Source organism: Chrysochloris asiatica, unplaced genomic scaffold (genome assembly GCF_000296735.1).
Source record: "Chrysochloris asiatica unplaced genomic scaffold, ChrAsi1.0 scaffold00003, whole genome shotgun sequence".
Classification (NCBI taxonomy): Eukaryota; Metazoa; Chordata; class Mammalia; order Afrosoricida; family Chrysochloridae; genus Chrysochloris; species Chrysochloris asiatica.
In genome coordinates this window covers 20,282,873-20,295,043 of record NW_006408521.1, presented here as the reverse complement: position 1 = coordinate 20,295,043, position 12,171 = coordinate 20,282,873, and the positions used below count along the sequence as shown (strand labels likewise).

Below are 12,171 nucleotides of genomic sequence, written 5' to 3'. Positions count from 1 at the left end.
TCAGTCCCAGATACCTAAACTTACTCCAACTGGTAACTGAAGCTGAGTGACTGTGACTAAAATAATCTGTAACAAAATTGTTTATTCTTGGTCTGTATTTTCATCAGGTCAAAACTGGAGATAATATCTGCAGTAACGTGTTTATTTCAAATAGTATTTGGAAGTTTAAGTAGTATTTAACAATCCCGCTCTGACTTCCAACAATGCCTTTGTGGTAAGCATTAAAAAAGAAAAGATGTTGTAAAAAGTTGAAGCATTTCCAAAACTATTTAAAAAATTTATTGCATTAAATTGTTCAGTCTGAATTATGGCATATGAACTGTCTAGTTAAACTTCTTCTTTTGTAAAATGGCTCCTCCTACAAAATACATTTTAATAATACTGTCAATAAGCATTTCATTACTTTAGTCATGGAATTCAAAATATGCAATTTTCCATCTCTTGATTCTTTTGGATTTTTCCAAAAATTTCCTACATGCTTTTTACATAGGAAACAAAAATATTTTAACAAAAAAGCTTTTTAATATTTCACTTTGTTTTTTTAATTTTTGAAGATTAGCTTTTCAGAGCAGGACTATTGTTCTTGTCTCCTTCTTTGATATCCTTCATTACAGACGCAAAGACCTGGAAGTTACATAAAATAAAGATTAATCCTCAAAATACCACTCAGATTGAACTATAGTTTACCACAAAGAGTTTAGTAGCATAGTGATTATTGTATCAGGTTGCAAACCTCAAAACTTTTACCAGCTGTTCCATGGGAGAAAGATGAGGCATTCTGCTCCCTTAAAGATTTACAGCCTCAGAAACCTGGTACAGGGTTGCTATGAGTCAGAACCGACTCCACGGCACATAACTATCATCATCATAATTTACCACAGGGCCACTGAGGAAGAAAGACTTGAAGATCTGTTCCTGTAAAGATTACAGCCTAGAAAACCCTATGGGGCATTATCATGTAGAGTTTCTATGGGTCAACCTTGGCTCTACAGCACCTATTATCAACAACATAGGTGCGAAATATATTTCACCCTGTCTCCTGAGAAATTGCCATTCTTAAATTCCCTTGTATTTTTAATAATAATTTTATGGAATATGATTAAAGTCTAGTTTTCATCACTTGCTAAATATTCTGAAGCTACTCTTTGGTTACAGAACATTTTCAGGAACAATATTTCTACATTTCACTTTCATAAGCAACTGACATATGAATTTAAAATATGTATTGTCTGTATCGCCCATGGAGGATGTGAGAATACTCTTTTATGTCACTTAACTTAGACTACTAGTATGTTTGTTTCCCTAACAAAGCTACGCATTTAAAAAGCCAGAATTACACATTATATTCTTTCTACTAAAAACTCTGTACATGTTGTTAGCTGCCATCAAGTCAACCTCTGGCTCATGACAACCCCACAAGTAAACGCGGTTCAGTGTGTGTGTTATCTCAGGATCAGCTGCGATCCAACAGGCTGAGTATTGGTTGTTTCCTAGTCTCTACCTTAGTCTGGAAATTATGTTGAAATCTGTTCAAAATCTAGCTACAGAGAAGCCTCCAGTGGCAAACATGCAGTGAGTGTGACTGAGCTGAGTCATCAGCACTGAATCTAGGTCTCCAGCATAAACAGCAAGAATTTCACCCCTGAGGCACCACGCCCTCAGCCTTTGTCTACATAGTTGTTGTGAAGTGCCTTCCAGTAGGTTCCAGTTCACAGCAAGCCTGTATAGGGCTTCCGAGGAGCAGCTGGTGAGCTTGAACCACTGACTTTACAGTTCAAACAGCTTTGCAGTCTGGCACATTAATCTACAACACCACATCAGGACTCCCCCCACCTTTGTATATAGCAGATGTTTAAAAAAATTGTTCTCTATTTGAAATACCACAGTAATGACATAATTGTTCTGGGAAATACATGGCTCTTGAGGGCTGTACTTCATTAAACTCATAAATAGTTAACTTACATAAAAATAAAGCAAACATACATAAAATTTACATAAAAATGCAACCACTGGTTTGGAAAGGTGGCAAAAAAGGGGGGAGGGAGGCACTGAGGTCAACGTTTTAAATTCAAAAGATAAAATTATTTTAAAAATACATGTATACTTTAACATTATTTTATTCACTTTAAACGTAAATACTAACAGTTAAGATATACACAGCTGTTTTTAAAAGACAGTTGATCATTTTAATTCTATTAGAAGCAGGAAAGTGTTACCCTACCTGAGTCCATCTTTTGGTACTATTCTGCATCTGGATAGCTGCAATACAGCTGAACAGCTTTTCTGATGTGATATCTTCTGGCAATTTAGTGAGAAACTGTGCTATATGAATAAAGTCCATCTGTAGGAGAATATCTTCATATAATCGAAGGATTCCTAATCCAGTCCTAAATAAAAATTCCTCTCCGTCTCTGCAAAATACATCCCAGACTCGACAGGCCAGATCAAGTGGTAGTGATTTGCTATACAATGTGAAGATCCTAAAATTACAGAGAAAAATAGTCAATGGAAATGCTCATTCATTTTTTCATTTATTCACTAAGAGTCTCTATGAATATAGTCTTTACACAGGAAAAAAAAAAGGCAAATAAGATAGGGCTCCTTCCATCAATGAATTTAAGTAGTGGGAAATTAAAGAATAAAATTATGTGATTTAGGACTTTATGGCTAATCCACCTGAGTGGCAGAAAAGCCTGGTGGTGAAAGGTGTAGGCTGAGAAACCTTAATGGGTTTGAAGCTTGGACTTATTACTTTGTGTTACTTTGAACAAGTCATTTACTCTTGCTTTGCCTCAGTTTCCTCTTTAATAAAATAAGGATAATAATACTACTGACCTCTCTGGATTGTTTTGAAAATGAAAAGAGTTAATTAATGTATAGTGCTTAAAACAGTGCCTGGCACAAAAGAAGTGCTCAATAAGAGCCACTTATTATTTTTATTAATAAGGAACCCATGTGTTACCTTTTAGTACCTAACAGAAATTCATAAAGTCTTCCTCTTCTCAGTCCACAAATATCCATTGCATTTTCTCTCCACCAAGCTTTACTTACTACTTCATTAGGAACAGAATCTCTAAAATAGTTTCTACCATCCCTCTGACAAAGTCTGATCATGTGATTCTTTATTCAGTGGTGCTTTTGGGTGGCATTTTTGTTGAGGTGGAGTGCTAGAAGACTTGTCTTGAAGTTGCATTGGCAAAGAAAGTTTTTTGTTTTGTTTTTTAATTTAGAAAGTATGTTTATTTGAGGTAGTGCTGATAGAACTTAAGAGAAAAACTAAAGACTTCTGTTCCCAACATTCCCTTACTCATTCCTCTGTTTCCTTGCTTATATGACTCTGGGATCTGTATATAATCAGCTCAAATGAATCAATGAATCAAAAACCATGTCTACTTCTTAAATTATAAATTCTTGGTAGAACCTGAACTCACTGCACAAACAAGATAGGGCATGAGCAGAGCTTATTCACAGTTCCGAGTATACAACAGTCATCCATTCTGACTTTCCTCAAGCTCCCTATACCAATCTTCATTCTAGTATGTCCCATATTATTCCTAGAAACTGACAATTGAGGATTTTTGGCTTTGTTTGTTATTTCACAGAATCAGAATTTGATCTTGGTTCTCTGGGCCCATGATGTAAAAAATCTTACTTATGCCCACTGTCATGGGTCCTTGCCAGAGGAACTCTAATGAGCCTAGTGGTAATACAAGAGAATACAATGAAAAATAACTTAGTTTTGTTTGTTTGTTTTTAAATATAAATAAAAGAAGCCCAATGCAACTGAGAAGACATCATGTTTTATCATTGCCATTATTCATCCATGTTTCTATATGAAAGCTTAATGTCATTTACATGAAAACATTGGTTTTTAAAGTTTAAATATTCCATATGTATTCTTAACCTAATGACGTATTGCATTAGGCAAATCTTCTGCACAAGACCTTTTTAAAGTGTTGAAGAGCAAATATGTCACCTTGAGGGCTAAGGTGCACCTGACCCAAGCCATGGTATTTTCAATAACTGCATGTGAATGTGAAAGTTGGATACTGAATAAGGAAGACCACAGAAGAATTGACACATTTGAATTATAGTGTTGGAGGAGAATATTGAAAGTACCATGACTTCCAAAAGAACCAATAGATCTGTGTTGGAAGAAGTACAGCCAGAGTGCTCCTTGGGGGCCACGATGGCCAGACTTCATCTCTCTCATCTTAGGACATATTGTCAGGAGGGACCAGTCGCTGGAGAAGGATATCATGTTTGGTAAGGTGGTGAGGGTCAGAGAAAAAGAGGAAGACCCACAATGAGATGGATTGGCAAAGTGGCAGCATCAAAGGGCTCAGCATGGCAGCAATTGTGAGGTTGGCCCAGGGCCGGGCAGTGTTTTGTTCTGTTGTACATAGGGTTATGAGTTGGTACCGACTTGATAGCACCTAACAACAACAATTATTAACCTGTTTTAAGATCAACTGCTACATTTCTCTTGCAAAATTCACCCCTATTACTAACAGGAAAAATAAAAAACAATAATAGCAGTCCAACTGACTACTACAAGAACAAGCAAGTTGCTCAGCCAGGAGACATCAAGGCAAGTGGTCAGGTCCCCTCAGGGAAAACCCCCTTTCAAGACTAAGACTCAAGGGGAATACACGAGCAAGCATGTGCTCAGATGGGTGACCGATAAGGGGAAATGAGGGGAAAACAGCAATGAAGCTATGAGCTAAGTCTGACCATGTTCAATAGACTCCTGTGAATCCGGGTGGAATCTCCACTGAGTAGTATCCAATCTGTCTGGGCGGGCTGATGAAAGGAGATGCAAATAGATCTCTTGTGGTACAATAGTGAATAACTGCTATCAGGACTTACTGTGAGGGCTGGAAATGTAAAGGTAGACATTTTGTAGCAAAAGAAGGGGAGTGGCTGATGTTACCATCCAGGAGTGGAGGTCCCTGGGACCATCAAGGGAGAAGAGCAGAGTGCGGGACCCTACCCAGAGAAACAGTAATGCCAGAGATGGAGACAGAGACAATGACATGAAGAGATGGAGCGGCTGGGGACTCTAAACCCAGAGAGGGAGAGGGTCTATGTGCTGAGGACTGGGAGGAGGCTTGCAGGGTATACCCTTTGGTTGTTTGATGATACATGGAGAGGGTTGTAACCATGGAAATGAAAGGATACACGACAGGATGACTGTAAAGCTAATGTTCTCCCATGTAAACTATCACATAATTCACAATAAAAACTTAAAAAATTCACCCCGATTTTATAATCAACTGACTATTGCTGGTCCCAGTACTTAGGCAAGTACTATAAGTTAATACAAAAAAGCTGACATTAAAAAGATCAAAAAAGACATCAGAACTAAATAAGCCATCATCCATCTGTCAGAAAGCTGGATAAAGCCTTGAAATAAACAAAGCCCTCTGAAAAGAAACACCATAAAAATCATCATAGGCCCTTGTGTATTAGGAATAGCAAAAGAATAGTAACTAACTCTTGGTAAGATTTTTAGCATGCACAAGGCACTAAATGAGATAATCCATATAACACATTTACTGAAACTCAAAATATAGTTATTATTTCCATTTTATAAATAGGAAACTGAAACACAAACCGAGAGATTCTCACTACAATCCAGAGTCCATGCTCTTAATCAAATGCTCTAAAAACCACAACTCAACTAAAATTTCTGTTTGTGAGGGAAAGATATTCTAAATGCATTATTCTGTGCATGAGATTTACTTTTGTTGCTAAAAACACATAGAAATCTATATTTTATTTCCTTTTAATATATGTCATGACTTACCAATCAATCAAGTATATGTCTGGTGTAAGACTGTAAGACTTGAAATGAAGAAACAGTTTAGAGAGATTTTCTTCAAAGAACACTTCAAATGTTGCAAAATATTTCAACATCTATAGGAAAAAATATCAATGAAATTATTAGAGCACACTCTAGAAATATAAAAATTAAATCCTCAGGCGAACATTAACAGAAAATTTTGTTTAACACCTATTTCTGAATCTTCTCATGAGGCATTCATAAAGCTATAAATCAATGAAAAGTTCACAATAGACCAGATTTTCTTAGTCTCCAAATTATTTTCATTCTAAAGTGAGTTCAGACTACAGACATCTACAATCAAGGAAAAATAAGATTCATTCCAAATGTCCATACCATGCTGTGATCCACACGGAAAAAGGCCAGTTGGCAGGGCTTATTGAGGAGATTTGCGAAGGCAATGAAGGCCTCAGCCTCTTCTAGATTCAGAATGAGTACCGCTGCAATGAAGGACATTCCCTGGACCTTCAAAAGGAAAATAAATGAATCAAAATGTGCTTACAATAAAAATGCAATGCAGTTTATTTTCTTGTACTACTGAAATATTTAATTCTACATTTACAAAGTAGAATTAAACAAGATTTATTTTTCCTTCCCAACAAAGGTAAAAATAGAAAATCTATTAGTAAGTACAAAATGTCTCTAATTTTACATTCTAGTCTCTGTTATGGATTTAAAAAGTATCAGGGAAAATTTTTGGAAAAAATCAGCTTTTACTTGCTACAAAATCCTATCTCAGAGTAATATGGTTTAGTTTTCACAATTTTCCAATCTGAATTCTACCAAAACAGAGTTCAGAATCACAAAGTTTAGTCAAAATCAGGTGATTGTGTTCACAATTACAACACATCTGTTTGACATGGAAAGTGAAGAACTAAGAAGAAGGGAGAACTATGGGAAGTGCTGCTAAAATCCCCAATTGGAAGAAATTGTATCGGTTTAAAGAATAAGGCTGGATTCCAGAAAAAGCAGGAGGTAGAAATAAAGAAAAACCAGTTCAAGATTGGAAAGAAACATGACCAAGACACAGAAATGGGAACAATAGACCAGGCTAGTTGGAGCACAAACTTTATAAGGGAAATAATGTGAGAAATTTGAAAAAGTTGGAAATATTTATAAATCGTGAAAGGCCTTGTATAAAAGGCTAAGATATATGGATGTTTGCTTCTGGAAAGGTAATTTACATTTCTGAGCAAAGAAATGAAACAAAAGTGTTCAATGAACATTCATTCTTTAAAACAACAACAAAATAAAAACTTTTATTGTGAATTGAGTGATAGTTTACATGGGAGATCACTGGCATTGCACTCATCCAATCGTATTTTGTTTCATTGCAATGATTACAATCCCCTCAATGCATCATCATTCAACAGTATTTGCTTCTTATTCCCTCTGTTTGTTTTTTGAGGGGGTTGTTGTTGTTGTTGTTAAGTGCCATCAGGTCAGTTCTGACCCATAGCGACCCTGTACAGGGTTTCCGAGGGTGTAAATCTTTACGGGAGTAGAAAGCCTCATCTTTCTCCCGCGGCGCGGCTGGTAGTTTTGAACTGCTGGCCTTAAGGTTCGCAACCCGATTCGTAACCACTACGCTACTAGAGACTGTACACAAAAACACTCAGGAATATATAATCATTTAAACAATTCAAGGGCACATTCTGCAAGGCTGCCTCCTGGCCTATAGCACTCAGTCTTTCTCTTTCCATGAGTCTAGAGTCCTCAGCTGTTCTGTATCTCCATATCATCAACTCTGCCTCCATCTCTGGTGTCACTATTTCTCTGCCTCCCACATTAGGGTAGGGTTCCACATTCCACTCATGCTCTTCTCCCTTAATGGTTGTTGGGTTCTCTGTTCCTGGAATGTAAGATTAACTACTCCTACTTCTACCTTTACAGTTGTGACAGTCACAATTAGTCATGATAACAATTACTCACTACTGAATCAAAAGAATCCTACCCCATCTTCTTTCACCAGACCCATCTAGACAAGATGAGCCCTATTCAGTGGGGCTTCTACCTTCCCCTGGACAGTCTGAAATGAAATTCCCTCTTGAAAATTTGTAAGCCAGCCACTTTGTGCCTTTATAGCCACTGCCCTATTTTAGGTAGCAATATCTAAGTTGCTCGTCCCTATCAACCCTGTATACAGAGGGGATATATTTGATCCCTAAGAACATTAATTCTTTTACAAAAAAATATATACACACACATACACACATATAGTAACAATTACTTCTGGTAGAGATTTTATATATTGGATTCTTTCCAGCCAAATGTTCTAAAGAGTTGCCTACAATCACTATGTCTTTTTTGTTGTTGTTGTTGCTACATCCCAAACATCTTTATTTCACATCTGTTATGCCATGAATCCATAGGAAATAGGTTCCAATAGCTCAGCCTCCTTTCCACTGGTTATCACAGAGCTTGCCTCTCTGCAGGGAGCACACTGGCAAGTCAGTTGAACCCAGGTACCTTTGTCTTTGGCTTCTGTCTGTTTCTGATCATTTTCTTTCACACATTTCAGGAAGCTATCTCAGTTCTTAGAGTGGTTAATATGCTCAATACATACATTCATTCTCTTGGCAAGAATCTTGCCCTTAACTTGTTTGCTCATAACAATGCCAATAGCATGCTGGTCGCATTGTAGACTTTTCCAGTTTTACTGTGGTAACAGTTGTGAGGCACTCCTTTTAGAACCTGCCTATACCCCCCTTTGATTGCATAATACCACCTTTCTTGTAGATTCACATGCATGTATGTAGACCCATATGTATGTGGCCAAAGGAACAATTCCATGTTAATAAAAGGCCTGGAGAATACAGAGCAGGTAACTTGCCTCTTTCCCTTTGTGCTCGTCATTTTGGCAGATTACTGCAAAATGGCGATTCCAGTGAAAGAACCATGTCTTATTTTTCTCAACTCCCATTTCACTCTAATTGAAAGGTTGGAAGTTTGAACCCACCCAGTCACACCATGAAAGAAACACCTGAAAGTCTGCTTCCATAAAGATTATTTGTTGTTAAGTGCTGTGGAGTCAGTTCCAACTCATAGCGACCCTGTATAGGGTTTTCAAGGAGCACCTGATGGGTTTGAACCGCCAACCTTGTGATTAGCATTCCAGGGTTTATCCTACAGTGTCATTCCAGGACTCCCCATAAAGATTATGTTCTTGTTGTTGTTAAGTGCCATTGAGTGGGTTCTGACTCATAGCAACCTGGTATAGGGTTTCCAAGGAGTAGCCAGTGACAAGAAAACCCGTTGGAGTAGTTCTATGCTGTAACACATGGGGTTGTCATCAGTCTAACTCAACTCTACAACTTGTTTGGTTTTGATTTTTTTTTTTCTCTTTAGCACACTGCAGTTCATCACTGTCTTGAAACTTCTCTTGCCAAGATCATCGATCATACTCGGTGCAAAGACCAATGAATGGTTCATTGCAACCTTTTTAGCAGAATCCCTTAGTTTCTGTGATCCAACATCTCTTAGTTTACCTTCCACTTCTCTAGCTTCTTCTGAGTACTCTTTGCAGATTCTACAGTAACTGCCTATTTGATTTTCTAGGACAGAAACTCCACTAGGACAGAGACTCTGGTAGGCAGGATGTCTCCCTCTCTCAAAGATGACGTCTACATCCTCATCCCCAACACATTGCTTACATGGCAAAACGTGGTTATTTTTGCCATGTAATAAAACCGATTTGCAGATGTGATTAAGCTAAGGATACTGAGATAAAGAGATTATCCAGGATTATCTGGGTATACATCTTCCATAGTATTTCTTTTTTGGGAGCAAAGTGGGGTAAGCACTGGACTGGCTAACCACAAGGTTGGCAGCTGGAGCCCACCAGTCAATACATGGGAGAAAGATGAGACTTTCTGCTCTCTTAAATATTTGCAGGTTTGGAAACCCTATACAGGGTCACTGTGAGTCAGAACTGATGGCACTTAACAACAACAACATACCTTCTTTGAAAGAGCCCTGGTGGCACAGTGGGTTAAACACAGAGCTATGAACTAAAAGGTTGGTGGTTCGAACCCACCATGCAAGGAAGTTGAGGCAGTCTGCTTCTGTAAGGATTTACAGCCTCGGACACTCTATGGAGCAGGTCTACTTTGTCTTACAGACTCACTAGATATCAGAATGGAGTTGATGGCAGTGCATTTGCTTTGGGGATCTCCTTTTAATATAATTTGTGATTTACTAATTTATTATGTTTGTTGTTTATTGTGTGTATTCTTCTTCTAAACTGTGAGCACCATAAGGGGAGAAATGTTTCTTTAGTTTACTGAGGCATCCCAAGTGCTTAGAAAAATGTCTGACTATACTAGGGGGCTTCAATAAGTTAATGGAAAATATAAAATTTTCCCACAAACCTTTTGAAGCTTCCTCATATAGTAATAAGTACACACTAAATATTTGTTGGGAACATGAAGAAATGAAAGTACATGCAACAGAACAAACTGAGTGCCAGTCAACCTACAGTAAGCTCTCTAAATTCTCTGTATTTTACAGTAAAAGTGAAAAGATGAAGGTTTGGGCACTGCAGGATAAGCACTAGACCACAAGGTCAATTAGGACCACAAGGCAGTGCTTCAAACCTACCAATCACTCCCTACAACAAGTCCACTTTGAGTTGGAACTGACTTGTCGGCATTTAAGAACAACACAATAGTTAAACACAGCAAATTAAACCACAGTTTTCTTTAACTGCCCTCCCAACTAACCCAACTAAAATGACAGTAAAGAAAATATAAATAGTAACCTAGAAGGACAAAGAAAATGGAAAAGAGATAAAGCAATACATAAAAGATGTCAACAGCATTTTAAAAAATTTAACCTAAAGTAGAAGATTTTGAAACTAAAGTATCTACAGAGGAGGAAACCAATAAGCACCAAGCCAGTTGCAGCCACAACACTCTGGAAGGAGTAGAAGCTATCTCTAAAGTTGAGGAAAGGGGGCTATCTATAAACAAGAAGTCTGTCAGAGGAAATCCCCTTCCTATCATGTCTGGGAAGGTACCCGTCTTTCCCTCACCCTGGTAAACCATAAGAGACACTGTTATCTAGAGGCACAGTTAAGGAAAGGGAAGTTTGAAACAGGGGGATAGTATAGCACCCAGAGAAAAGGAGCAGTAAGTAAAAGTTTACAAATTGAATTGTGAAATTTCCAGTTGCCTTCCAAAAAGCTCGCAGTCAATCTGTCAGTTTGTCTTCCTGTGGTGGCTTGCGTGGTGCTGTGATGCTGGAAGTTATGCCCCGATATTTTAAATACCAGCAGAGTCACCCATGGTAGGGAGGTTTTAGCTGAGTTTCCAGCTAAAACAAGTTAGAAAGAAGGAGAGGTGAACTACTTCTGAATGTTTAGCCACTGAAAACTTTATGAATAACAGTGGAATACTATCATATAGCACTAGAATATAAAATACTAAAACATTATGAATAGCACCAAAATATTGTCAGATACAGTGTCAGAAAAATACAAGCCCTTTGAAAAGAATTCAAAATATGACTGAGGAAGTGTTGCATCCTCAGAGTAGAGTTGACCATGAAGGCACTAATAGAGTAAAGCAACTGGGACCATCATTTGTAGATGAGTCACAACTCAAAATGAGGAGAAATAGCTAGAAATATAGATTAATAATTAGAACATGGAAGATATGAAACATGAACCTAGGAAAACTGGAATCTGTCAAAAATGAAATGGAAATGCATAAACATCAATATCCTAAGCATTAGTGAGCTGAAATGGACTGGTATTGGTCATTTCCAATCTAATAATTACAAGATTTATTACTTTGGTAATGACAAATTGAAGAGAAATAGTGTCACGTTCATCATCAAAAACAGCATTACAAGATCTATTATGAAATACAATACTGTGATAAGATACTAACATTCACTTACAAGAACAACCAGTTAATACCCATTATTATTCAAATGTAAACACCAACCACTAAAGCCACTGATAATGAAATTGAATAATTATACCAACTTTTTCAGTCTGAAATCGATCCCATCTTCAGCCTATAACTGATTGGAAGACCTAAAAGGGGCTCTAGAACTTGCCCAGTGAAATCAGCTTCTTGTGGAGCCTTAGCAGTGTGCAGTAAGTATATAGGATCTTAGGTGTAATTCTGAGCCCCATCCAGAACCTTCTAACGGGGGACAGTCCTACTAGAAAGGACAAGCAGCCCAGCCTGAAACAGCTAAAGCAATACAATATACATTTTCAAAGAAAGATCATCAGGGAAAACCCAAAACAAAAATGTCAGTATGGCTGGTTACTACAAGAATAAACAAGCTGTAACACAGCCACAGAGGACTAGAGT

The 12,171-nt window shown here is 37.6% G+C and overlaps 1 protein-coding gene across 1 annotated transcript in view; it reads right to left on the bottom strand.

Annotated features, from left to right (window-relative positions):
• Positions 1 to 255: 255 nt before the first annotated feature.
• The window catches only part of TBC1D12 (TBC1 domain family, member 12), a 131,838-nt gene continuing 119,922 nt past the window's right edge, over positions 256 to 12,171 (bottom strand). The window contains exons 10-13 of the mRNA XM_006831162.1: positions 6,182 to 6,310; positions 5,810 to 5,919; positions 2,222 to 2,480; positions 256 to 624 (exon numbers count right to left, since the gene is read on the bottom strand). Of these exons, the coding sequence (XP_006831225.1) occupies positions 556 to 624; positions 2,222 to 2,480; positions 5,810 to 5,919; positions 6,182 to 6,310 (567 nt within the window). The 3' untranslated portion in view covers positions 256 to 555. The remainder of the gene's footprint in view (positions 625 to 2,221; positions 2,481 to 5,809; positions 5,920 to 6,181; positions 6,311 to 12,171) is intronic.